Source organism: Rhinolophus hipposideros (assembly GCF_964194185.1).
Source record: "Rhinolophus hipposideros genome assembly, chromosome: 7".
NCBI classification, from domain to species: domain Eukaryota; kingdom Metazoa; phylum Chordata; class Mammalia; order Chiroptera; family Rhinolophidae; genus Rhinolophus; species Rhinolophus hipposideros.
In genome coordinates, this window is record NC_138053.1 from 46,951,148 (window position 1) to 46,978,185 (window position 27,038).

The 27,038-nt window shown below is 35.5% G+C and overlaps 1 protein-coding gene across 1 annotated transcript; it reads left to right on the forward strand.

The window, feature by feature from the left end:
- Window positions 1-61: 61 nt before the first annotated feature.
- TMEM167A (transmembrane protein 167A) lies at window positions 62-23,789 on the forward strand. Its single transcript, XM_081053817.1, has 4 exons — window positions 62-183; window positions 11,140-11,249; window positions 15,308-15,342; window positions 20,184-23,789. Exons 1-4 carry the CDS (start codon window positions 181-183, stop codon window positions 20,252-20,254), a joined length of 219 nt encoding a protein of 72 aa, XP_080909943.1. The 5' UTR covers window positions 62-180; the 3' UTR covers window positions 20,255-23,789.
- Window positions 23,790-27,038: the final 3,249 nt, after the last annotated feature.

Below are 27,038 nucleotides of genomic sequence, written 5' to 3' on the forward strand. Positions count from 1 at the left end.
GCCCGCCTCTTCCGATAGAGAGGAGCCTATCCTAGCGTCTGAGTCGCGCGGCTCCGGAGGAGGGGCCCTGACAGGTCCTACCGGACCGCGGGAGGGAGCGAGCCGGGCAGGCGGGGCGCGCACGCCTTTTCCGCCCTGGGCCCGGAAGGGTGATGTGGCTGAGGCTTCGCCGGCCTCACTATGGTAAGAACCGGGGCCGTGGGATCGCGGTTGAGCCTCTTAGCGGGGCTGTGGGCCCACCCTAGGCCTGAAGGGTTGGGCGGCAGCCGTGGGTGCGCGGGCCAGGGAATCCTGTCACTGACTTGATTCTGCGGGGGTTCGGAGGCTGCGCGGGCCTCCTGTGGCCTCTGCAGGCCCGGCCCGGGCGAACCTGGACGGACTGCCTAAGACCCCGGGTCGCGGAGCCCGTCCCGTGCCGCCGAGCCACTTCTTGACGTGTTAGGAAGAAATGTGCTGGTTCGGCTTAACCCGTCGGTTACATAGACTCGGTGGTCCTTGACCCTTTGAGGCCTTACGACTTCTCGAATGTAAGCTTGTTTTTTTTGCCTCTCCTTATCTCCCCGTGGGCCTCACCCAGGTGTTTATTTCATCGTCCAGTCAACCCCACATTTGAGGCCTCTCCTTCGTTCTCTCGACCTTAAAGATGCTGTTTTACAAACTATAGGTTTTAATGACCGGAGTGCTCTGCAGAGGTGGTATCTCTCCTGGGAGCTAAAGGTGGCTGAAGTGGTGCCTGGCCCCCAGCCGCCCTCCCGTTCCCCCCACTCTGTTAAGGTTAAATGTGTTACTTTGGAGTACTGCAGATTCTTTGGACAGTTGGGGCCGGCTTAGAAAAGTTTGAAATGAGTCACAAACGTTCGCAACAGAATGCTTACATCACCAGGTTGAAAAAAAGAGGTAAAGCCAGCGTGGTCCGAGGACCGAGGTGGTAGCAGTAGTGACAGTATAATCGCCCAGGCTTTGTTGTGTAAATGCCACCAGCCTCTACACCGGGCCCTCACGGTGAATTTATGAAGTTCACGTCCCAAATGTCGTATTTACGAGCATATTTCTGGGGAAAGGATACGTGCCTTTCATTATTGTATCAAAACCAACCATGATACCCAAAATGCTGAAAAGTTGCTGTGCTTGGGTTGCCCGATGTTCCTGCAGCACAAAGCCCTTAGACATTTAATTGAAAACTCATTACTTGTAGCTTGCTTTATGTCAGCTGCTTTGGTTATAGCGGGGCATAAGTCACAGACTTTTCCCTAGAGAAGTTTACCACTTAACGAAGAGATGGCAGTTTGTGGCAGGTTATTCCTTCCCTGGCCATGACTATTTTGCAGCTTCTTTCCCCACCTATCACATGACAGGATGGATATTCTTGCTCTTAAAGAGTATCACTAGTGAGCGGTTACTTAACTTAGAAAATGTGGTTCCTTCTTCAATTTCAAAAAAGAGTAGAGCGACTGTTACTCTTCATTCTTGCATATCTTCCTAGAAGCTGAAATTGAAGTATTTTACTCCTAGTACAAGTCAAAGATATATTCTTTTTTTCATCATCAAATTGTCTTATGTACTAGCTGAAAGCAAGACAGATAACTGTAATTAAAATCAACAGTGTTTAAACTGGCCATATTTGTTTTTTCCAAACATAACAATAGTAGCTCTCATTTGTTAGCACTTGATGTGTGCCAGGCTGTGTTTGAAAAACTTCTGAGTAGATGTTTACATGTGAAGGAAGTCAGGGAACAAAAAGACTGACATGCTTGGGGTCACACACCTAATAGGTAGTGAAGCCAGGGCTCAAACTTACCTTAATATCCAGGTGCCAGCAATCTTCAGGCTGTTGTTAATAGAAACAACATAACTGATATGTCTTAGTGATCTGTTGCCCTCAAGTAGAATACGCCGATCAGACATGGGTGGATAATAGAAACTGCCAGGTGATTAATTTTTCATTCCTGCTCTGTTCCTGTGAGCTTAGGATGTCAGCATTTTAGAGAAAGTACATTGTAGTTGGAAGAACTGCACAACGAAGTTTCTTTTTGAGTTTCCTCCCAAACTTGATACGTGTTTGCGAGGTAACCCAATAATAATGACTCAAATCTGAACTGCTGTATTTTAATGAATGCAGTCTTTTAAATGCATTTCAAGGCCATAAAATGTTTATCAGCAGTAACAACGTACAACTATCAGAGCATAAACAGTCTGACAATGAGTTAATACTTATGAGTTAATACTTTTGACAAATGCACAATGCCTTGGTCTCCCTAATTTACATCCTTCAAGATTCATCTGAAATTTCATCTCTTCCCAAAAAGCCTTCCTTGCGCCTTCTCTGTCTCTACTGCTTTTAGGTATCTGTTTGAGCATCCATTGTCCGTGTCTACACCTCCAGCATCCCTCTAGCATTGCACTAACACGAGAAAAAAAGCAATAGAGTCTTGCCTATATTTCTCTCCTCTCTGGGCAGAGTTCTTAAAGTAGAAACTAAGACTTTTAATCTACATCACAGTGTCAGTTAGACTTAGTACTCCAATGAATGAGTCTGGAGATACAAAGTCATATAAGACATGCTCAGTGTCTTCAAGGACTTCACAGTCCAGTTGGGAAGATGATTAAGTAAGTAAATTCCAAGTGTTACCTGCTAGCCTGAGGAAAGACAGTATATGTAGTGGAAAGACCATAAAGGCTTTATACTGAGCCAAATAGGGTCAGAATCATTGCCAGTTCCCATCTTTTACTTAGTGAACCTAAGGAAGTTTATTTTCATTTTTTACCGTGTTGGTATCTTAAGTGGTGTACAGTTATTCTCATTTAATGCTCACAAACCCTGCAGAGTTTGAGCTATTGCCCACATTTTATAGTTAAACCAGGGATGTTCAAACTGCGGCCCACAATCCATTTTTAATTGGGCTGCAGCAAATTCCAAAAATATATTTAGTTTACTTACATAAACCAGGTGAGGCAATACGTACTTCACCTCCAGTGAGTGGCCCGGCTGTTTGTGTATTTTACCGCATATGGCCCTAGGTAAAAAACGTTGAAAACAGTTTGGACACCTCTGAGTTAAATTGATTAGTGATTAGAGAAGGAATCATTAGCTAGATTAGGGAAGCAATCATTAGCTAGAACTGGGACAGTGTTCTCTATCCTGTAGATAAATAAAGGAAATGGCCGTTGTGGAGCCAAAGGGCATCTTGTGACACAGATAGTAGATGATTGAATGCCTCAACTCTTGGCAATAGTACCGTGTTTCCCCGAAAATAAGACCTAACCGGAAAATAAGCCCTAGCATGATTTTTCAGGATGACATCCCCTGAACATAAGCCCTACTGCGTCTTTTGGAGCAAAAACTAAGACCTGGTCTTATTTTCAAGGAAACACGGTGGTTAGGTTATAAGAAGGGATAAATAAGGAAATCATTTTAAAAATGCTTCGTGAAGGTTGATGAAGCACAACTCCAGTTTTTAAAGACTTACATTATTGACTACATTGCTTATGAAGAAAAAGGCACAGAAGAGTTAACTGCTTGCCCAAGATCACACAGCTTATACTTCACAAAGCTAAGACTTGACAACTTTGTCACCAAATCTTAGGCTCTTTTTATTATACAACAATACCGTTAGTGCCACAAGAAATTCAAGAAGAAAAGAAACCTTTGTGTGCCTCAGTGGTTTGGGGATAGAGGGAGTTGGTTAAGATGATAATTCTGTTGCTACTATTACTTTTGCACCAGTAACACACAGAAAAATCACAATAGAAAAGCAGATATCTTTTTGGTATTATAAGACTAACTTTGACCTCATAAACCCATGACAGGGTTCCATGAACCACACTTTGAAAAATCACTGAAGTGGATGCTGGTCCATAATGGTTGTAGCCCTGACTATAATAAAAACTTCCAGGGAGCTTTGAGAAACTGTAGATGCCCAACCTATTCAATCCAAATTTCGGGGCATTGTTTTTAAAAACTCCAAATGCTAATGAGTAGCCAGAGTTCATAACCATATTTGACTCCATGTATTTGGAAGCTTTTCCATTTTTACTAGTCTTTGTCTCTTCTGATTGCATGGTGAGAGTAATTTTTTAAATAAGATTTGCACTGTGTCCTTCAGAATGCTTTTCTCGTCAAAATCGTTTGTCAAAAACATGTGAAGCATTTATTTATTTTTTAAGTCTACTATTTATTACAGTTACACATACGCTTTCTTTTAACACCTTTGATACGCTATTGCTTTATATTTAGATCTGAGTTGTTAGTAAAATAGCTCTAAAAACTAAGCAACACAAACACAGCAAATGCATTGTAGGTACCATGACAATGAGTGAACCTAAGTGCAAATGACCGCTAATGTTGCCAGTGGAGAACCGAGTTGAGGTGCTTGTACTCTGGACTGTAGCTTTACTGATAACCATGAAAGTTACTAATTTAAGTGACAAGTGTAAGTCGAGAAGATCTCTCCTCATGTTTGAAACAGGACCAGTGAGATCAAATGGCTATTTTGTCCAGCCCCCTCATTTTACAAGTGAAATTAACTGATATGTAGAGATGCTAATTTATCCAAAGACAAGTTTATATAGTTGGATTATTTCATTAAATAATCCAGATGTTTGGTAGCCACTGTTGCTAAGAGAAGCTGATATGTTATTAACATTGAAGCTTAAAGTAATCCTGGTTTCTTGGTTTCAAATTAAACTAAGATAAAATAACTTGTATGTTTGGTAATATCTGTGCTACCTTACAATAAGCAACAAAGATTGAATTTATGGGCTAATAATGCAAAAACAAAATGTTAAATATTTCTGTTAGTGAAAATCATTTCAATCACCTGTACTCAAGTTATTTGGGGCAAATGGTGTGTGTGTGTGTGTGTGTGTGTGTGTACACATTCCCATACAGGCTTACATTTATCCTTACATTTCCATGTTTTCCATTTTAAGGGATGATAGTGGTACATATAAATTTACAAGTACAGACTAGTTGGGAAATGCTGACCTGACCCAGATTTGTAAATGATACAATGCTGACCCACTTTTCCAGTGCTGTATAATTTTTAATCACAATGAGGTCAGGTATGTCATTTCTGGATTTCCTTTGGCCCCCCATAGAGGGGTAAATGACTTTAGTTTTGTGTAAGCCCAGTAGGTATTAAAACAGGTGAAATTGTTACTATTTGGAGGTTTAAAAATTTAAGTCTTTGATTTTCAATTCTTGTTTTAAAGTGAATTTCAGTTAAACTGGAATAATTAATGTGTCAGTAAAAATTTATTTCCCATATAGGAGGCAGTCAACATTTAAAACTCGCAGACAGTGTTATGCATAAAGAAGGCTCTTAATTAACAAATCTGTTGAACAATTTACTTTAATAGTCCTAAAAATAAATAAGCTACATATAGTTTAAGTGTTCCACGACTAATGAGAATACTGTAGGCTTAATCAGTCTTTTCTGCAGGTTTAATATGGTTAGCAGCCAGTCATTGAGAGCTCTGGACAAAACACTGTTTAGCATATTAATATGTATATTTCTACTGCTTTTCTCATTGCTTCTTTATCTGAACCTTTATACTGAATTGATCTTTTCTCCTTTTTCCCCCTGTATTACTAATGTTTTGGATGGTTTCTTTTATTCAGAAGTATTTTTATTTATACATCTAAAAACAAAACCCTATGTTGAATTCTTGTCCTTAAATTCAAACTCAGTGAATATAGTTTTCACATTCAGAAATGATTCTGAAAATAAGAAATTATATAGATAAAATGACAAAAATTGAATCTGAAATAAATATTCCTAACTATTCAAACTGACTTGAGTATAGAGCATTTTTAAAAGATGTGTCAACATTACAAGTAATTTCGTTTTTGGACACTACATTTTGTATTGATGAATATTGATTAATTGATAAAGGATTTCATGCACTATAGTGGTGGCCAAATGAAATTCTGAATTATTTTAATTATTTTGAATAGATTTACTTTGGAATGATTGTACAAAGTAATTGACTTAGCAAGTTTATTTCCTTCTGGTTTGGATAAATTAGTTTAGCACAATAACATTAATTATTTGAAGCCTATCAGAAGCTCTGATTAGCTATAATTAGTGTGATAGAGCTGGAGTATGGAGATCATAAAAGGGGCCTTAAGGAAAAATAGTTTGGGATCTCCATTGCCATTTGTTTAGAAGAGTGAGCACATCTCTGAGACTGACCGTCAAAGATCAAGGGAGGGCTGCAATACTCCACACCCCAAGGGTTACCATTCTGATTGTATTTGAGATTGTGCTCCAGAGGGTGCCCAGGAAGCCCAGAATCTAGGGAATGTTATTGGATACTTCTTTATGAAACGGGCTGTTTGTAGGTGTGGTAGGCAGAATGCTGACCAAAAAAGCCTGTAAACATATCTTACCTGGCAAAAGGGACTTTGCATAATTAATTAAGTTGCGAATTTTGGACCAGGCGATTATGTTGAATTACGGGGAGGGGGGCGGATCTGATCACAGGGATCCTTGTCAGTGGAAAGTAGGAGGGTCATAGTCACAAAAGAAGTGACTATGGAATCATTTTTGCTAAGAGTGATGGGTCACCAGCCAAGGAATGCAGGCAGCCTCTAGAAGCTGGAAAGGGCAGGAAGATGGATTCTTCCCTAGAGCCTCCTCCAGAAGGAACAAATCGTCTTGTATTTTATAACTCCTTAATTCCAAGTACATTATTTAATGCTTAATAGGTAGTTATACTTATTAAACTGGATAGCATGCCACTATATAACCTCCCAGCACTGTCATAGGGTGTCCTCACAGAAAACTAGGTAAACCTTAAATCTGAGAATTATTTGAGGTTCTAGAATATTTTGCCAGACAGATTTCCTACTCAGTCATCCAGAACTCTTAAAGATGTGTATCTTTTAGGTAGAGTCAGAAAAATACACCTTGTCCCATATGCAAGCGCCTTAAGGCTGGCTACTTGATAGAACTTTCTCTGAATTCCAGTTTGTGACATAAAAAGATTTAAATATTGAAAGGAAATTACCTCAGGCCTTTATTTTACTCTATAGCCTGGGCCCTTAACATAAATATAAGGACATTCTCTACTTCCTTCTAGATTTTCCAAATACCATTGACAAGTAATTATAAATACAAAGGAGTGTGTGGTTTCTCTTGAATAGTTAACAACATATTTAGCAGTCTGATCTATACTTTTTCAGTAACATACGTTGTTAATTTGGAATCTAAGTATGCGCTTGCATTTGGTAAAATGGTCATTACTTGCAATTGCTTTCAAATTCCTGTTTAGTCAGCATTTTTCAGTGACTACTGTGTACTTTCTTGTTTGCTACCGTGTTTCCCCCAAAAATAAGACCTAGCCAGATAATCAGCTCTAATGTGTTTTTTGGAGCAAAAATTAATGTAAGACGCAGTCTTATAGTAAAATAAGACCGGGCCTTATATAATATAATATAATATAATATAATATAATATAATATAATATATTGTAATTAATATATAATGTAATGTAATATAATACTGGGTCTTACATTAATCATTGCTCCAAAAGATGCATTAGAGTTGATCGCCTGGCTCGGTCTTATTTTCAGGGAAACAGGGTAGACACGGGATTGATAAGAACCTCAGTAAAATAAAGGATACAATTGCAGTAGTTTGATGGGTGCTATCTTAGGCAGGTAATGTGTTTAATACATACATGGACAAAGATCCTGACTCTGCTCGGTGTGGAGAGTGGGGTCAGGGAAGACTTCACAGAAGAGGTAACGTTTCAGTTGAGACCAGAAGGTTGAGTCAGTTCACCAGGCAGGCAACATTATATGGCATGTGCAAAAACACAGAATACCTTGAAAAGGATTTCAGGATTTAAAAGGTCTGGAAAAAATTAGACACATTAAATGAATTTTCCTTTCCTTATCACCTTTTTTATCCTCTTTCCCTCTATTTTGTGATCAAATATGCTTACTTTTTTCTTAGCTTCCTCCCTTCCCTTTAATAACACTTTCCTCTTGAAAATCCCAATTATTTTTCTATAGAACAGGAACATCTGTTTCCTTTAACCCTGAGACTAAAATTTTATATCAATGGGCAACAGATGCTAAGCATTAAGAGAAATGCTTAGGGAGGCTAAGCAGTGGCGGGCTAATGTCTGTAAGTTTGAAACAGTCTAAGTACATCTACAAGACTTTACCACCTAAGATTATTTGTTTAAATGTTAGGATTTATAAACCAGAGGAACAAAGTTGTATGTATCATATATTACATACTTGTAAATGATTTTTATTTGTAAATGGATTCACATACAAATGTATACATACACATCCCACTTCTTTAATAATAGGCATGTTTTTAAGTGCCTCTTAAAATCTTTCATTATAAAAAAATTCAAACGTACATAGGTAGAAAGAAGAATGAAACTATATACTCAGCATTTCATCATCAACCCCACACCTTCCACCACACGCACACTGGATTATTTAGAAACCAATCCCAGACACTATATCATTTAAGCATGTTTCTTTAACAAGACATTCAGGGAAGAAAAAAGTACACATTGCGAAATCATGAATTTAGATACTCCATTAGGAAGATGATAAACCTCTTACAAATTTATTGTCCAGACACTTTACTACACGAATCCTTTGCTCAATACAATAAATCTGCTCATTATTTCCTGAAGATGCAAATTCCTGATTCTGTGGGGGATATTTTCCATGCTTTTGTCTCTTCTGGACTCTGCTCTTTTTTTTTGCCTATCTAATTGTGCCTTTTCAAGACTTGATTCAGTTCCTGCTTTTTCCTTGAAGCCTTTTCTGACTTTTCTTTATGAAAACAGCATTTTTTTTGTCAGCATGTGTCAATTGTCACTTAGATATGCTGCAGTGAGTTGCTATTTAGTTTTTTAAATATATTCCCTGTTCTAACTCCGTTGTAACTGCTTTATGTATCAGTTGTCTCTTGTATAAATTAAGGGTATTAATAACATATATGAGGATAAATAAGATAATCCAAGGCAAGCACTCAGTATATATCAGTTATTGTTAGCTGTAAAGTCCTGGCAGAAAGGAAACGTGCTATGTATTTTTTAAATCCCATGTGTAGCCTCATGCACCAGAGTAAATACTAAATATGTTTAGTTATGTTGGCTGGAAGGAAATTGTGCTTTATATTTCATGAGGTTATTATTATCAAATACTATTTATTAACATACTTATATACATGTTCAAAATATGACCTTTGAAAGATAAGCATTGTGAGATACTGTGTTTTCTACTAGAATTGATCGTTAGAGTTTATTAATTTATTTCAAGTCATAAAACGTATATCACTTGCCTTCACAGATGCAAAGTTAAAATCCAATTCAACTAAAAACCAAGGCATATCAAACTTTACCTTTGCTATATCAGTGAAGAAATGATTTCCATAGAAAAACAACTATTAAATAAATAAAAGTGATTTTTGTTTATCTTTTTCAGGCCATAAAAGTAACACTTAGAAAATCTGAGAAATGCAGCAAAGTTGAGAATTAGGTTAAAAACCTTCTAGAGATAATCACTGCATTCCCCTCTCTTTTTTGCATAAATGTTTACATAGCTAAAGATATACTGCTTGTGAAATCGTACATGCTGCTTTCCCACCACTTAGCATTGTACATAAGCATGTTTTGTCCTTACGGATATTAGTAAATAACGTATAGTTTTTAAAAATCTTTTGAACAGTTTATAAATATCATCAAAACATGTAAAAGATTAAAACATATTATGGCAGTTTTTGACAGAACTAATTCTTTTTGTAGCATTTTCCTGGCTATTGTTATTTTTTAATATGAACTTCAAAATCAGTTCTCTATTTCAAAACTAACATGTTGGTAGTAGGTTCACTTTAAATTTGCAGATTAGCTTTACCATGTTCCCTTCCAATATAAGAATCTGGTCTACCACTTCATTCTGCTTTTATGTTCTTCAGTATGTTTTAAGATTTTGTCAGTTTTGTCCCTTGGTGTCAATGTCGTGTATTTCATGTTAAGCTTAATCCTAGATATTTTAGCTTTTTGTTGTAGTTGAGTCCTTTTTCTATGTCTTCCAACTGGTGATAATATAATCATGAAGGCTATTGATTTAAATGAATTATGCAGCCAGCCACCTTATTTAATTCCCTTATGTTACTGGATGTATGTAATAATTTTTTACTGGATTCTTTCGGGCTGTTATATATACAGTAGTATTTCTGCAGTTTTAAAAATGTGTTTTATTCATTCAACAATCCCTTATTGGGCTCTCACTGTCTAGCAAGTGCATAGTCAGGTGCTGAGGATTCAGAGTCATAAGACAATGTCCACTTTTCAGGCATGAGTATTAACAATAAATGCCTATCAGTTTGCTGTGGGAACAGAAAGGAAAGTTCTATATGAAATAGGAGAGGGGAAGCAGATGAGTTCCAGGAGACTTCCTCCAAAAGATAATACTTGGACTGAACTGAATAGAGTAAGGCCCATCTGTATTTTACTTTGACTGGAAACCTATGATTTCGTATGATTCCTGTGTTCAATTTTGTTTATAACTTTTAAAGAATCAGCAGTGAATGAGCAAGCAAGCGCCATTCTTTCACCAAAACCTAATAACCTAGTATGAGTCAGTGCATGGAACATGATTGCTTAAATTTAAAGCATTCTTATCCTAAAATAATTTCAGAATTGAAGGAAACTTTAGCCAACATTTAGTCTGTCTCCCCACTCTCCACCCAGTTTTACAGATGTGAAACAGACTTAGGCTAATGATTCAAGGAAGGTCATATAGCCAGCTACTGGCAGAGCTTGGAGACGCCGTGGCCTCACTCATGGTCTGGGCTCCTGAACCTCTGTCGTGATAACATATTGAGTCAGCTTTGGTGAGCTATTTTGGATTCCTGGCATTTTGATTGGGTTTTCAAGTTGTTGAACTTAGAATTTTTGTTCAGTCTTCTCCATTCTTTGGCCCAAAAAATGAAAAAGAAAGTATAGTCTCAGTACACCTCATTATTTTGGTTTTAAGTGTTCTCAGTCATGTCATCCTTTTTGCTTTTTTGAAGAAAATAGTACGATTCTTAATATGGACTTGTCTGGCATGGTTTACCAATGCAGTTCTTGTGATATTAATTTTTCTTTTTCTCTTTTTAGTCTGCCATTTTCAATTTTCAGAGTCTGTTGACTGTAATCTTGCTGCTTATATGTACCTGTGCTTATATCCGATCCTTGGCACCCAGCATCCTGGACAGAAATAAAACTGGGTATGTTACTAAAGATGTCTAATCACACAAATTAGTTCTTAAAGGCATTGAATGTAAATTACTATACATGTCATTAAATAATTTAATTCCTGTATGTAACTTAGTTTTGTAATAACATTTTTCATTATTTTGTCCCTCTGTTTTTAAAAATCCAAAAACTTAATACTCACAGAATCTTACTAACTAAAAGGGTAAATATCAGAAGTGACTTGAAATGTGTTAGACTGAAAAAAAAAAGTATGTTTAAAAAGATGCCACAAATATTTTTTTCTGTAATTAAGAGGTACAACTTTGTGCTTTCAAAGGCAGTGTATGGCCTTAGTTTTTAATAGAATAATTAGTAAAGTTGGTTATCACATTTCTAAAGCATTAAACAGTTTGCAAGCACTGTGTCCATAACAGTAATGATACAGATATTCCCTCTCCAATCCAATACTGTTCTAATCATAGAAGTTCCCTGTCTGTATCATAAAGCAAACATTTTGGGAGAAATTTATTTACTTTAAACAGTAGTAAAAATTAAGTCTTGGTCATGTCACATTCCTTTTAATTATACATTCATACCCCCAAAAAATTTGGGCTTAATAACACAGAATTAAATTTTTAAAGTGCCATGTCCATAATACAGAAGTACACGTTGAATTCAACCAAAAGGAAGAGTATGTAAAAAGAGAGAGATTATATAGTGAAAACTATGTAAACTTTCTCTGCCTTAGATATTTATTAATTTTGCAGATAACTGTCTTAATCCTTTCTTAATAAGAGCGTGTACCTCACTTAATCATTTTAAGAAATAAAGTGAAAAAATATAATATTTCACATAGGAATAATTATCTTCAGCACCCTTTTTGTTTTTAATGGATAGAAAAAATGCCAAATTAGGATTCTGCAAGGTCAAACTCTGCTTTTCCACTACTAAAAGCTCCTTCAGGAGGCCAGCTGGTAGATATTCAACTATGAGAGTAATAATGTCTGCTCTCTTTCCTTCAATTCCATTCTATCTTTGGAGTCAGTAGCATTTATTCAAACATCCCATTATCTAAATCATTTGGCATTTGTTACTCTTCCTTTTTATTTCCTGGCATTGTTTGAACATGTGTAAAAGGAATAAATAGAACCCCCAACTAATTTTGAATATTGAAAATCAGTAATAATGTTCTAGTAAACTGATAATCTTTATCTGTTGGCTTGAGGGATTTTATTTAACCTACAAAAACTGAAAACTGAGTTATTTGTCCATCAGTTTTTATGAGAATGCTTTGCAGAAATTGTCTTCTTGTCATTCCATCTTTTTCTCTGAACTTTCATTGCACTTAGTCTTCAGCACTCAATTTAATACTTTATCCACCTGCTGAAATTATGTAATTTTGTTTGTTTCTTGGTTATACATGAAGCCTTTTATCCAGCCAGTTTTCTTTCCTCCTTGCCTTCCTCTGCGTCCCCAAACCATTAAGTTAGGGTTAAAGCATATGGCAGGAACCAGTAAACATTCTCATTGATCAATTGCTTGGAATTTTAATATAATATATAACGTCTATCTAATAAGATACGTGTTTATTTCATTAAAGAATAATTGCATAGTAATGGAGTAGAATATTTAGACTTTATAGATGTCATTATGAAGAAAGTAGGTTGCATGTGGAAACACGACTGCCCCTCATTCCTTTGGGAGCAGGAATACATCCATAACATGCTACATTAAAAAAGGAGTTCTCAGGGCTGCCAACCTTACAGTAGAGGTTGAGTAGTAGTATATTTCTCCTACATAAAAGACCAAAGAAATAGCATGCTTGTTTTTACATTTTAAATTGCATACTGATGCAATCAACTATTTGAAAGCTTTTTTAAAAAGACTTTGTTTCTATTTATGTAAATGTTAAGCCCCATTTTATTTTGACCTCTGTATAAGACATATTTTCTGTCGAAAAAAATTGTATAGGCCATTGTTCTTTTTTGTTACAAAACATTTTTATAAGACTCATCAAAAACTTTCCTTTTATTATTCCGTGCTTTCGTGGAGATGTCTAAACCAATTGGATAAAACGAGTTCTTGATGACTTCATTGTTGAAAATCAATTAATTTTTTGCTGCTTCAATTAATAACAACTAAAAATCAGCAGAAAAAGATTACTACTTTGTCTCGTTTCCTATTTTCGTAGACCTGATAGCTTTATCAGCAGATACATTTATTGGCTTGTAGCCGTAGAAGCTCCACAGCAAAATTGTATTGGTTTTTCACTAACTAGTAAAGTTCCTGTGTTTTAATAAATAGAATTTGGGACAGTACAGAAATATGTCTAGGTGGGGAAAAATGTCAAAAGGCCAAAATGGTACTGATAAATCTCTTAAGTGGCCAAGTTAGGAAATTTGTTTTATTTAAATAGCTTTTAATAGGCTAACTGTGTTGTACCAACTTCCTAATGATACTTTGAGTTATTTCTAGAATATCAGATCTGAAAAGAACTTGACTGTGATCACATGGTTTCAGATTGTGTTCTGTGGGTCTTTAAGCTTCCCGTGAAGGAGCTTCAGATACCTTTACCTCTGAGTCCCATAACCAGAGTAGCCTTAAATCAGTGGTGCATATTATATTGCTTTTTAGAATCAAGCAACCATGACATTGCAGATCACTAACCAGTTGTCTTCCATTTTTTGATGAAACGTAAGCCAATTTAAAGTGCTATCTGGCATTTTCACATGTGCCTTCAGCCTATGTACTATTGAACACAGCACGTTAGTCACTATTCTAAAGACTTTGTGTAATAACTCATTTAGTCCTTATAAGAACTCTATTGAGTGGTACATGCTATTAAACTTAGGCACAATCTGGCCCTTATATTATTCTGTTACTTTCAAGAATATATATGATCTTTGTCCTTTGATTCCTATAATAAAATTGTTACTCTTGTCAGAATGTCCATTCTACAAAATAAACTTGTATTTTCACCCATTTCATTTAATCTGAAGTAAGTAGTAAGAGACTTTTTGCTTTCAGGTCAGGAAGTTATTATACTTCAGAAGAAGAACCTATGTAGAACTTAATTGAACCAGTATTTTTTTCCATCTTAATCATTCTAATATAATGATGCATTCGCCAGCTATCTCTTTGGGCAAAAAAGTGTGATACAAATTTCTCTGGAATTTAAGTCTCGTTATTATGTTACACCATTCCTAACTTACTGCAATAAGTAATGTTAATTTATCTTGATTTGTAACCATGTGTAACACCATTGTTCTGTCAGACCAACAAAATAGTTATCTACAATGTTTTTATTTTTTTCTGATATCTCTATTCATAGAATGACTCAGCTTTGTTTTTAAGCTGTTTTATACATGGCAAATAAGTGATATATGCATATGATATGTATTTAATTCATAATATATTCATTCATAGAATTGAAATGGACATCTTCACTTTAATTCTTTTTATTTCCAGAATATATGTGTTTTAATTGCTATATTTAGTTAACTCGTATATAATGTCGCTAAATTAGGATTTTTCTATTTGTGTTGAAAACATAGGCACATATTTTTGTATTCCTCCTTATGGAATGACGTAGTTGTTTAAATGCTGTCTTTGGAGTTTGTGATTATTAGATCATTTAAATATAGAGGTACATTCTATAAGAAGTAAGGTTTTATCGTATGAGAGTTCTATTTTTTCAAAGTCAAAATTCATTTAAACTATTCACTTACCATTTTCTCAAAATTAATTTTTATTTAACTTAGTATATGTATTTTCTATTTTTGAAGGTAAAGCACTTGAAGTTGACTGAATTAATCCTAGTAGTAAGCCCTGGTGCAAATTTTTGCCACTCAGATATTAATTTAACCTGGGTTTAACCTATGACACCACATATATTCCAGTTTGTAACAATGTCTGTACATTGATAGTTGATAAGTTATTGTGGTGGCTCGACATCAAATAAATTTCATTTTTGAAGCAAAGCATCAGAAGTTAAAATGCTAGTATGTAATGAATTTTCTGTAAGATACTGAGAGAATGATTTACCTTTCCCAGTAATCACTAGCTACTTTTTTCTTTTTCATTCTTGCAGATTATTGGGTATATTTTGGAAGTGTGCCAGAATTGGTAAGTGTCTATATATAATCTCCCTCCACTACTTCAGCTATAAATTGTTGGCCAATTTACTTACGTCCTGTTCACACAAATCAAATGTCAGTTTTAAAAGTGCAGCCTTCCTAATTTTCTTTAGTTTTGGAAAAGTGTGTAGAGTTCTACCAAACTCTTTGACTTGTGCTATTTAAAACTAGACTGGGCAGGTACCTCATATTTCATTAGCAGGGAGATGAAAAATACAAGAAGAATCTCCCTTGAAATTCACGTATCAAATATTATGCGTTCCTGGTTTTGAAGAGATTTCAGACAGATATGTATATGTAGTTTTATGCACACATGCTTACAGTAGAGAGCATACTATTTATAATATATACCATTTTGATACCTGAGGATGAATTTCTCATCAATGAAAGGCTTGCTGAGCAACCATCTAAACAATCATTTTATTGCCCTGTACTAAGTCATGGAATGTTATTTGTTGCTTTTTAACTTTTGTCTATTAAACCGATGTGGTCATAGCTGAGCTTTATTCTGTTGATCAAAGTTAACGTAAATGTGGTTATCTTTTAACTTCATAATAAGATGAGTAGCATTTAAGTGTACTTATTTTCAGATAATATATTTTTTCCCATCCCCCAATGTATGTAATATCTAACATTTAGCACAGTGCCCAGCAGCACATAGTAGCCTCTCAAATGATTGGTAATTAATGAACTAAAATGGATTTTATTGCTGTAATTCACCAATACTTTTGAATAATAGATTATACCCTTTTTAACATGCCACATTCCCAAAAAACCACTGCAGGGCATTAGTACTTATACCACTTAGAATAAAATGTGAATATGTCTTGGCCTCTTTGAAATTATTTACATGACCCCCTTATGTTTGATTTTAGTACTCTTAACATTGAATTTATATGTAACCACTTTTTTCTTTTATAAAGTTGTTAGGCTTTCATAATGAAGACAGTTTTTCCTATGTTTGACATTTAGCCTCGTAAGCCAATGACAACAGCCTGAATTCCCCCAAACTAATTCCTTTAAATAAGATGGAGAATTTAAGATTCATTTCCCTTAGATAAGCTATGTTCCCTGTAGCATATTATGTCTTATTTTCGTTTTCACTTCTCAGAGATGTGGAAAATTAGAAGATGACTATAGCAGAAAACTAAATTTATTAAAGATTGAAAAATATAAACTAAGTTCTTGTAATATTTAGAAATTTTTCTAAAGACCTGAGTCAACTTAATAGATCTGAAGCTAATTACAGGCATAACCTAGTCTCAGCTAAGTACTAAAAATTACCTGTAAAAAAATAAAAAAATAAAAAAAAATAAAAATTACCTGTAGGAATTTCAAATTATTTGTAGCATCTTCTAAGATTCAGATATTGCTAACATTGAAATAATTTTAAGAGAATAACTTTTCTTCTCTTTAACTGTTAATGATTGGCACCACCTAGACACAGTGGAAATTGTAAGCATAATACTAAATTATCTAGAAGTCCTTTTTAAATCTGTTATGATGACATAAGATTCTTTGGCCTTTTAAGTTTCATGTTGTAGAAGATGATAGTATAAGCACAAAGAGCTTCAAAGAAAAGTACCTCTTTCAAGGTCCTCATTTAAAATATATTGACTATTGATACTTACCTGGCAGGGGAGATACCATGATCACGAAGGTGGTTTTCCCAGGGCGAGGCTAATCCATTGCACTCCGGATGTGCTGACCCCTGGGATTTCCCCAAATGTGGGAAACTCCACTGCATGATTTGTGGTAGTGGGGGACTGCGTTCGACTCTCCCCTAAATTTAATTAAAATTAAAAAAAAGAAATAAAATATGTTGACTATTGAAACATATCTTTTAGAGACGTGTGCTTTTTAATATGTTAAAGTGACCTTCAGTGTATGTGTGTATGAAAAGTATTATTGACCTTAGTTTGGTAAAGCACAGGTATAGCCTATATAAGTGGTTATGATTCAGGGGACATTTAACAATGTCTGGAGACATTTTTGGTTGTCAAAACTAGAGTTGGGGGGACATATACTGGGTATAGGTCAGGGGTGTTACTGAACATCCTGTGATGTACAGGATAGCCCCTTACAACAAAAGTAGTCCAAAATTTCAATAGTGCTAAAGTTGAGAATATCCAATCTAGATTTACAAAGCTTTGTGGTACAGACTTATCTGGCATTTAGTCCTGCTCAACAACTGCAAACCCTGAAATAACAGAAAAATCTTAGCCACTTCAAAAACAACTAAGAAGAGAGAGATAAAGAGACAAAATAGTACCCTCAATGGCTAATGCTGATAGATAATGATAAATGTAAATATACGTACACCAAACTGCTTGCTTCAGAGACAAGTCACCCGGAAAAAATATTGTCAAGGAAGAGAGTGGTAAGACTACCCCAAGTAAACTGTGAAGAGAGAACGTAATGGAAGAGCAAGACAGTTGGAGTGAATACAGAGAATTTAGAGTAATTCTAAGTATTCATAGGTAAAAATGTAAAAAAGTCGAATTACTGATCTGAGTTTTTAACTCAGTATTATCAATAAGTTGCTAATTCATAAATAAAATATTAAGTTATTTTAAATCCATTTTATGTAATAAATAAGAGAAGTGTCTGCAGCTTCATTCAGTAGCCAACCCAGGTGACCCTTTTGTTCACAATATAGCTAAAAGTTTAAGACATCTAGTTTGTAACTTTCTTAGTGCTTTTTTGTAGTCTTGTCTGTTTTTATGTCGAATGATAAATTGTGCCTTTTCTTTTTTGCTTGCTCATTTATTATTTCTATTTTCTCTCTTGACTATATGAATGCCATAGGTTAAATGGTTCAGTTAAAGTATTCGTTCTTGCCAATTACATGAAAGCATTAGCTTTGCATTTTGGCAAAGTGGCTCAGAAAATGTTGACGCTGCTGTGCTGCTTTCTCAAACACATGCTCCTCTTATCTTAACACTAATGTATGCACAAAGAAAAGATGCAGTTTTAATGGGAAAAGGCCCAGCCAAATCATCTTATGTTACACATCACATTACAGCAACTGTTTCACATTCACTTATACAGACCTAAGACCAGACAAGAAGTAATATTTTGCCCAAGTTCAACCAAAGATGTTTACCTCTCCCACATGGCAATCTCTTTTAAGAAAATTAAAAACAGGAAAATGAAACCCATATGTTAATTATAGCATTCTAAGTTGGAGGATGAGGAAGAGAACTTCCTCAAAAATTAATTTCCAGCAGATGGAAAATTTAGGACAATATTAATTTTTTAGGTGTTTAATAAGACTGTATTGGATAATCAAATATCTAGCCCTAATAAGAGTGACAGGCTTATTTATGAAATCTACCTAAAATTTATGTCAGAATGGGTTTGTTGTTGTTTTTAATTCATTTGTTAACTTGAGGTTTGTTTCTTGTTTTTGTTTTATCCCCTGAAGGAATTAGCATTGCTTAGAAATGATAACTCAAGGTAATTTTGTTTTAAAATATTTTTTTTTTCCTAGTTGAGATAGTGATATTGTGAAAACACTATCCTCTCATGTTCTAGATTTTCCTCCAGCTGGAAGGCAGTCCATTAAATGTCTATGGATAGAAAAATACTTTCAGAAAAACACCAAATGTTTATTTTATTTGTATGTGTATGTTATCTTTTATGAATATTGTCATTGAACAGACACAAAGATACATACTTACTAACAATATGACTGTGTGAGCTCAATTGAGGATTTGAGTTGATAAGGGTGGTCAAGATTGATGTTTTCCAGAGGTAGTTAACTGAACTTGCTAAGTGAAATAAGGAACCTTAGTTACTGGGAAAGAGCTGAATTTAAACATCATAGAAAAAAACTCAAGTGAGAGGAGTATAAACCATTTCTCTTGGTGGATGCCAGGTACATACCCAGTACTATTTCTAGGAGTAGTGCAGCCTTGTTCTTCTTCCTTTCTCATGCCCTCAAGGCAGAGCATAAATGTCTGGTGCTTTGTGGAGTTGTACAGCCTTGCAGTTACTGAAGAAACAGGAAAGAACAAGATGAACTTGAGTTAACTCACAATAACAAGATCGCTTATCTGTTTGCAAGACCACTTCACAAGTTAACTCCAGGTCTATTTCATGCAAAGGAAAGTCTCCAGGTGTCAATGCTTCTTAAACACATATGAAAATCGACTCATACAGAAAAGGTTTTAAGTTCTTCATTTTTAACCCAGAGTAATCATACTGTAAAAGATTTGGTATGAAGTCCATCTCGGAAATAGTTTTTTCTAATATGCTTTGTATTGAACATTTTATTTTTTATGTCCATCCTTAAAATGCAATTTTATTGATCACCCCGTTTTTTTGCATTCACAAATGCTTATTTTTCCCCCTTTAAAAATGTCATGATTTGCTACCTGAGGAAAAAAACTTATGGCTAAAAGTTATGTGTTGAATTTCTTTTTGTGGGTGGAAATTTCCCTTTTTACAGGAAAGAAATAAGCAATATTTGTTTGGTCTTAATTGAGTTTGTGATTATTTCTCTTGGATCTCTAGCCTGTATTCTGTGTTGTATTTTTTAATATCTGGGTTTACACAGTGGCACAGAAATGGTGCGTTTCTAAACAAATGAAAAGCAGGTCATCTTAGAAATAAGTTGATATAGTTTAATCCATTCTGTATTGTACTTGCTTTTATATTGCATCTAGTTCTTGTTTTGCCCAACCCACCCTCCAAATGTATGGGACTTCTTAGCAAGAACTTCATCTTGATTCTTATGTACCCTTCTCTAATAGTAGGTTATAACCATATCATATCTATATGAGCTACTCAGTTAATCAACATGAGTGTCTCCCTTATTTTCAACAGGTGAACGGAAAAGTCCTTATGTGGCAGTATGCTGTATAGTGATGGCCTTCAGCATCCTCTTCATGCAGTAGCTTGGAAAAATGCCGCTGGAATGTAATTGCTGTTAGATTTCAATATGAAAAGGGGAACATCTTCAGAAAATGATGGAAAGAATGGTTAACCCTTTTATCTCTGAACATTGGATGAGATAAATTTCCAGCTGCTGTTCTCTGTTTTCGTTATTGGACCAATGTTCTATATAAATAATTAGGATGTAACCATTTAATACTCAAAGAGTTTGTAACAATCAATCTCAGTACTGTTACTACAATATTACATTCTGTAAATGTCATTCTGTTGTGTCAACTGCCTGTTTTTAGTGAGGTGTCTGTAAGGCACCTAATAGAAAACAAAATTGTTAAATTATTCGAGTTCTTTTCACTGTGATTTGGAAATGATACATCTTTATAGAATGAGACCTTATATTGGACTAGCTTTTTATTGAAAAAAATGTTCAATTTGTGTTGGTAAGGATTGCATTCATATTTAATGCATGCTTTTCCTCTGGCCACACCATTTTGAGCATTAACCAGAGTACCTCTACTCTAGCAAACTCTGTAGTTTATTACAGGATTTTAAACTATTTAAAAAAGCTATGCAGTTCTTATGGAAGAAGATAAATAAGATGTGACTTAAGAGTGATATTGGGAAAATGTTCATATTTAACATAAGAGAGTTTAAAATAGCTGATTGGTGTTGTAGCCTCTGCAACCCCTCTGGTTAAGGTGTATAAATGTCTTAAGCATAAATTTGACCAACTAACTGTCATTCTGTAAATAAAACTGCATTCTTAGAATGAAAAGAGCAAAATAGAACAATTACAGAATGATAATCCAATATGTGTTTTTCATTTCTTTAAAGTGTCAGATCTCTACTTATTTTAATTACCCCAAAATGCAAACTGTATTTTTTTTGTTTTTTAATACAGCACTTTAAATCTAGTTTATGTTTTGTCTGTCAACTTGAACTGGAATCTCTTGTGTAACTTTGTAGGTGATGATAAGCAATTTTCAAATCTACTTATGTGTATACCATGGCTTAAGTGTCTTTGAGCTTTGATAATAAAGGAGGACCTTCAGTAATTTTCAATGAGGAAAGAGGGACATTGGAAATGTGACTTACAAATTTTGCAGTAGAGCAGTTATTGTAAGTTTATGGTTAACATCTCTTAAGTTTCATCCAAAATTCTGTTCCAATTTCAAAGCTAAGCGAAGTTTAACTATCTTAGCTAAAAATCGCCTGTTGTGTATAGTATTAATTATTGTTCTCAGCTATTAATTCCCCAGAAAGGTAAAAACAAAAAAAACCTTTTTGATTTTTTTAGCTAAAGAGAATTATTTTAAAATGAGTCTGCTGGTAGCTGTTTCTGTAGAAACAAGCTATGGAACTGAAAGCCACCTATTTTTAAAGACTAAACTATCTGGAAAGACTTCTAAGACACACCTAAGAAAAGCTTATGCATTGCCTGTGTTATTTTCTTTTTTAATACAAAGGATAAAAGCTGTAGGCAGTCAGTATATTTGTTTATTTTACATTTTTGGCATATCTATATTTATATCTGGTTAAAAATGATATATTTTACTTTAGACAGGGAATCAGGTTATGATAATTATTTCTACTCTGAACTGTCTCTTGGGCTTTTCGTTAGGTCAAAGATCTTCAGGGTATCCCCAAAATAGTACTCTTATCAGCATATACATGCAGAGTAAGGTACCTTTCTGCATCTAGTTTCTGAGTGCCCATGTGTTTTCCAACTCTGCTGCCAACTGGACTTTCCAAAACCTTTGTCATCTAACTTTTTATATGCTAACAAATCTAATGTAACAAAAGGAAAGAATATTCTAAATAATCGTTTCTAAGACATTTCTTTAATTGGGCATTTGGGAGGATGTAGGTGGAAGATCGAGGAAGGAATCGTTTCTTTGTAAAATTTGTGGCAATATATAAAAATTTGTACACTGTGTAGAATCTGAACAGTGGGAGGCAGCTTATTTCTGACCCGTGCCATTCTGACTCTAACACTAGCTCTTTGGGAGATGAGGAAAAAACATAGGATTCCATGAAGAAAAGCGATTAGCATTTTCTTTAACGTTTCAGAAAGCTACCACAGAGTCCTGCTGTATAACCCCAAGGGCAGTGTAGGTAGGTTTAAGCCCACAGAATATGCTGATACTCTTAGTAGTCTTGGTCGGGTGGTAGGCTGCAGAAGAGGATTGAGGATCAGTGTAAGCATCAGATGGACTTCCTCTGTCATGTAGTCTTATTGCAGAGCCGTATGGGATGATGCGCACTGATGTCTACAACTTGCGAGGTTCAGATACCCTAACTTCCTTCCTGGCTCAGACTCTTGATTCCATCTCTCCTGGAATTTGTTTGGGGCCGATAGTTTAATTCCTGATTGGCCGCAGCTGTACCAATGGCAGGTCTATGTCTTCTTTCTAGGCAGTCTGAAAAGATGGTCAATGAAAAGGCCACACAGTCTGTTGAATTCCCTCTGTGGCTTCAAAATGTCTAGATTCAAGTCCGTTGTCTTCGTAATGCCCGTGCTGCTGTGCCAGGCACTATCCCGAATGCTCTTACATGTTCAAATTTAAAATAGCGCTTTTGTGCTAGGGATAATAGTAATATGTAATTTGTAATAGACTCCTTCATCTTAGTAATATGCAGACCAGTCTAGTTTTATCTTAAGGCAAAATAGAGATTTGAGTGAAGTGACTTCTCCAAATTTACAGTCCAAAATGAACCGATCTCTGCCTATTTTTATTAAAAAGACCTCGGACTTGTAAATAAAATATTTCTATTTCACTACTCTTTCAAGCATTTATAGAATACATATGGTCTATTCTCACTGAAGATAGACATGTACAGTTTCTTCCTTCCAGTAATCAAAACGTAGTGCAGGACAGATGAAGTTACTTATACATCGTGCAATGTGAGAGCATTTATTATTGAGATAATGCCAGGATTCTAGAAGAAAATAAAAGGAGGGTGATGACTCAATTGGGGATGTGACCTTTCCAAAGAAGCAATTTAAGAGCAATATGCAGAAGCACCAGCGGTACGTTGTGGGCTGTAATTACCTAGCCTGCTGTGTCACTGGGAGGAGTGAGACATGAGCCTAGAAAAGTAGACAGAGCTCAGATCCTAGAGGGTCTGTGTGTTTTTCGTTACTATCTGTTACCTACCTCAAAATTGAAGTTGAGTATGTGTTCCCTCCTGCCTGACCAAAAAAAAAGAACCTCAAGGGAAAAATGAAATCTCCCTTGGTGTGTATATAAACTAGGTTGACTGTCTGCGCCAACCTTAATTTTGACCAGGGATACAATAGCACATTTTCCAGAGACTCGCCTGCATTGTATAACTAGTTATAACCTACCAGGTGAAGTATTTTTAGGAACCTTTTTACTAGCTCATACTCCATCAACACCAAAAGCATCCATGGTTGTTAAAGCATACATCGGCACAAGGAGCGGACGTGGTTGCATTGTCTACATTTCCTGGGTGCACAGAAAAGATTTCCAATAAGCAAGGACTTAAGCTCAGAGAAGTGACTGGGTCATACAAAGCAAAAAAAAAAAAAAAAAAAACGAATGGAAGATTCTTGGGGATGGCTCTTCGTTTTCTTTGGTATCCAGCAAGAGTAGATATTCAGAATATAAGTAGTCAAGTACAGCAAGTCCTCAGATAACATTGTTTCATTATAAAGTTGATGAGCTGCCTTAGGAACTTAACTCTTGTTTATATCAGTTAGGCTGTGGTAAAATTACTTTCCTTGTACATCATTTCACTTAGTCACAGAACCTCTTAGACATTAAGTGAGGACTTAGTATCATAGCATTGTGAAGACTGCACAGCCTTGTTATTCTCAAGTTACACTAGCTCCCAAAAGGAGCTTCATAATTATGTCATTTATATACTGCCTTCCATGGTGTCTTTTACTTTGCCCTAAATCCCAAAATAATAGTTGGAAATGGTATTACAATATCGAAAGGGGGGAGGATATATTTCCTTTGATTTTCAGAGTAGAGATGCATCTACTCTGGTTAGTCCACTTGTCTGTGGTATGTAATAAAACTCAAAATGAACTTTCAAAGAGCCTCCTAGTTTTTATTGTCAGAGAGTGAAAAGTTTTTTAGAGGTTAAAATTGCCATCTTTTGAGTAAGATGGGACTAAAATGTTTGTTTTGCCTACATATTTTAATTAATGGCTAGTCAAGATGAGTTTGGGGGAGTTCTGTATTGTTGGTTGTTTTGCGTCTCAAAGCTGTTCAGTCTACTTTCCTATTTCCGTGATGAAACTTCATGAGCCGAAGTAAATTGCGTTAGATTCAGGAAGTCATGAATTCCCCCAGGGATGGTCGAAATCTGGTTCTCAATCAAAATGACAGTTATTGTTGACAATTATTTTCAAACTTATCCTCAATTGAAAGCCTTCAGATGCCCAAACAGATTTTCTGTCCAAAATCTATGAGCAGTGTCCATCAGAGTCAGATTATTTAACCAAGTTGTATTATTTATTGAAAAATATGAAAAGGCTTGTATGTATTAGTTTGGTGCAAAAGTAATTGCGGGTTTTGCAATTATTTTTAGCCTTTTAAACCACAGTTGCTTTTGCACCAACCTAATACTACATGTCTTGGTTTGGGTAGCATGGTCTTTCTGCTGTTATCTTCCTAGCACTGAATTAACACACAGACCTGTTAAAACTGTTACTAGGAAGAATTAACCAAATGAATTAATAATGTATTTGTAGTTTGCTTTGAGCTCAGAAAGTATTTCAGATAGCAGAAAAACGGTACCTTAGTTTCTTTCAATGTACATTGTAAACCTCCCTCACTGCTCCATTATAACTACCAGCTGATGTTAAACTTTATACAGAAAATCGCTGAATTTCTGATTTCTAACTCGTCAAAAGAATTCAAAATGGTTTTTGCTTGAGACCATTGAATGTAACACAGCAGGAAAGCAAAATCTGCTTTCAATTCAGAGGGTGTGCATTAATATTCTTAACCATAATAGATTTGTCTGGAGGTAAAAAGGGAAACATAAATATTGGAAATAAGTGTAAGTCACTAAACATACCTTGTGGAGGATGAGAATGCTCAGGCACTTCTAGTGTTTGAGCTTGCTTTGGCAAGGGAAGTAGCCTAGGAGCAAACGTGTAGTGATTGAGGATTTGTACCCAAATTGCCAGAACATAACTTACGAGTCACTTCAACATTTTTGATCAAGTACGATGTCTAGGCTAAATGCTGGAAAAATAATATGCAAAGATGTTGAACTATTCAAAAGAAATAAGGAAACGATTAAGGCATGAAGGATTTCAAGAAGGCCGGCATAAAGGAGGAATATTTGCAGTATTGAAGTGTTAAAAGTGATCAGTAGGCTCCTGGTAACACCAAAAGATTTGACCTTGGAAATTAAAATTCATGAAGATAGAATACTCTCAATATTTAATATTGGCTCCCGAAAAACAAGATAGTACTTTTATTTAATAAAAGTATTGTTTATTCTTTGTTTTTACCTAATGTTATGTATTCACAAATGGAGCCTCTATTAAATCTTGGAAAATGATGAGTTCTTTGACTTAGTAAAGTGTGTTTCGGAAGTTAAAAGAACTTTGGAACACAAAATATAGGATAATAAAGTTGGATGAGTTTATTGAAAATTCAGTTTTATGACTAAGCCTCATTCAGATCTTTATTAGTGGGTCACTGTTCTTATCTCTAAATGAATCAAATCCAAGATAATATATAGTGACATAGTCTAAACCCATCATGCAAAATTGCATTCATACTCTGGCAACTGTGATGCTAGTTGAGTTGTTTCTGTTCTTAAGTATTATCATCACAAGCATCTTTTCAAAAATGTGTAATTGAATCTATTAACACTTAGAAATTGGACATAGAGAACTATTGAGATGGTTCCTGAATCCCTAAGCAATTAGTTTGACTTGCCATGAAGAATAGAAATAGGGATGGATCTCAGGATAATATTAATTCTCCGAAGAAATGGAAAATTAATCCCTCAGGCATTCCTGCCATATAAGGTAGGATCCTTCATAATCTCCTTTTCCATTCCTAGAAAAATCTAAGAACTGGTTGTGTGCCAAACAGTGCTAGGGTCAGAGTGTACAAGATGTAACAAGACGAATATAGGTCCTACTGTCGTGGAACCTATGTTATAGTGAAGACTAAGCAAAAAATTAGATAAGCATACCCAATCGCTAGTAAGGACCTGAAGAAAAGAAAGGATTATTTAGATGGAGTGGTCAGAGAAGGTCAGTCTAAGGAGTTGATGGTTAGGCTGAGACCTACGGACTAAAAGCATGAGCCTAGAGGCAGAAAGGAGCATATTCAAAGACCCAGAGATGGGAAAGAGCTTAGGACTTGAAGTTGTTAAGAAATTTATAGGAAACTAGCATGAAGAACATACTAAGAAATAATGGTACAAGTTGGATAGAAAAATGTGCCAAATCATGCAGTGCTTTGAACCACAAAAAAAGCCAGCAGAGTCATGCAAAGGAGTTGACCGTATACAATTGGAGCAAGTATAGTAGTTTCTAAGGCTGCTGTCTTTTTGTCGAATATTGGACCTAAAGTCCATAGGGCAGGTCGTCTGGAAGGGAAGGCTAGGATGGATTGAAAGCCCTCTCGGTTCTTGTTGCTCTTACCTTAGTGCTGTGGATGTCCTACAGAAAGAAGCCAGTGCCCTTCATCTTGGAGCTAAACATATGCATCTGGTCCAGGAGTCAGAGAAGCTGAAAGAGAAGGTAGAGTGGTTGTAGGCCCAGCCGTTGCCTCGGGCAACAAGGTT

Coding starts and splice junctions, on each gene's coding strand:
- TMEM167A (XM_081053817.1), top strand. Junction 11,250..15,307: donor CTGGACAGAAATAAAACTGG/GTATGTTACTAA, acceptor TCATTCTTGCAG/ATTATTGGGTATATTTTGGA. Junction 15,343..20,183: donor TTGGAAGTGTGCCAGAATTG/GTAAGTGTCTAT, acceptor TATTTTCAACAG/GTGAACGGAAAAGTCCTTAT.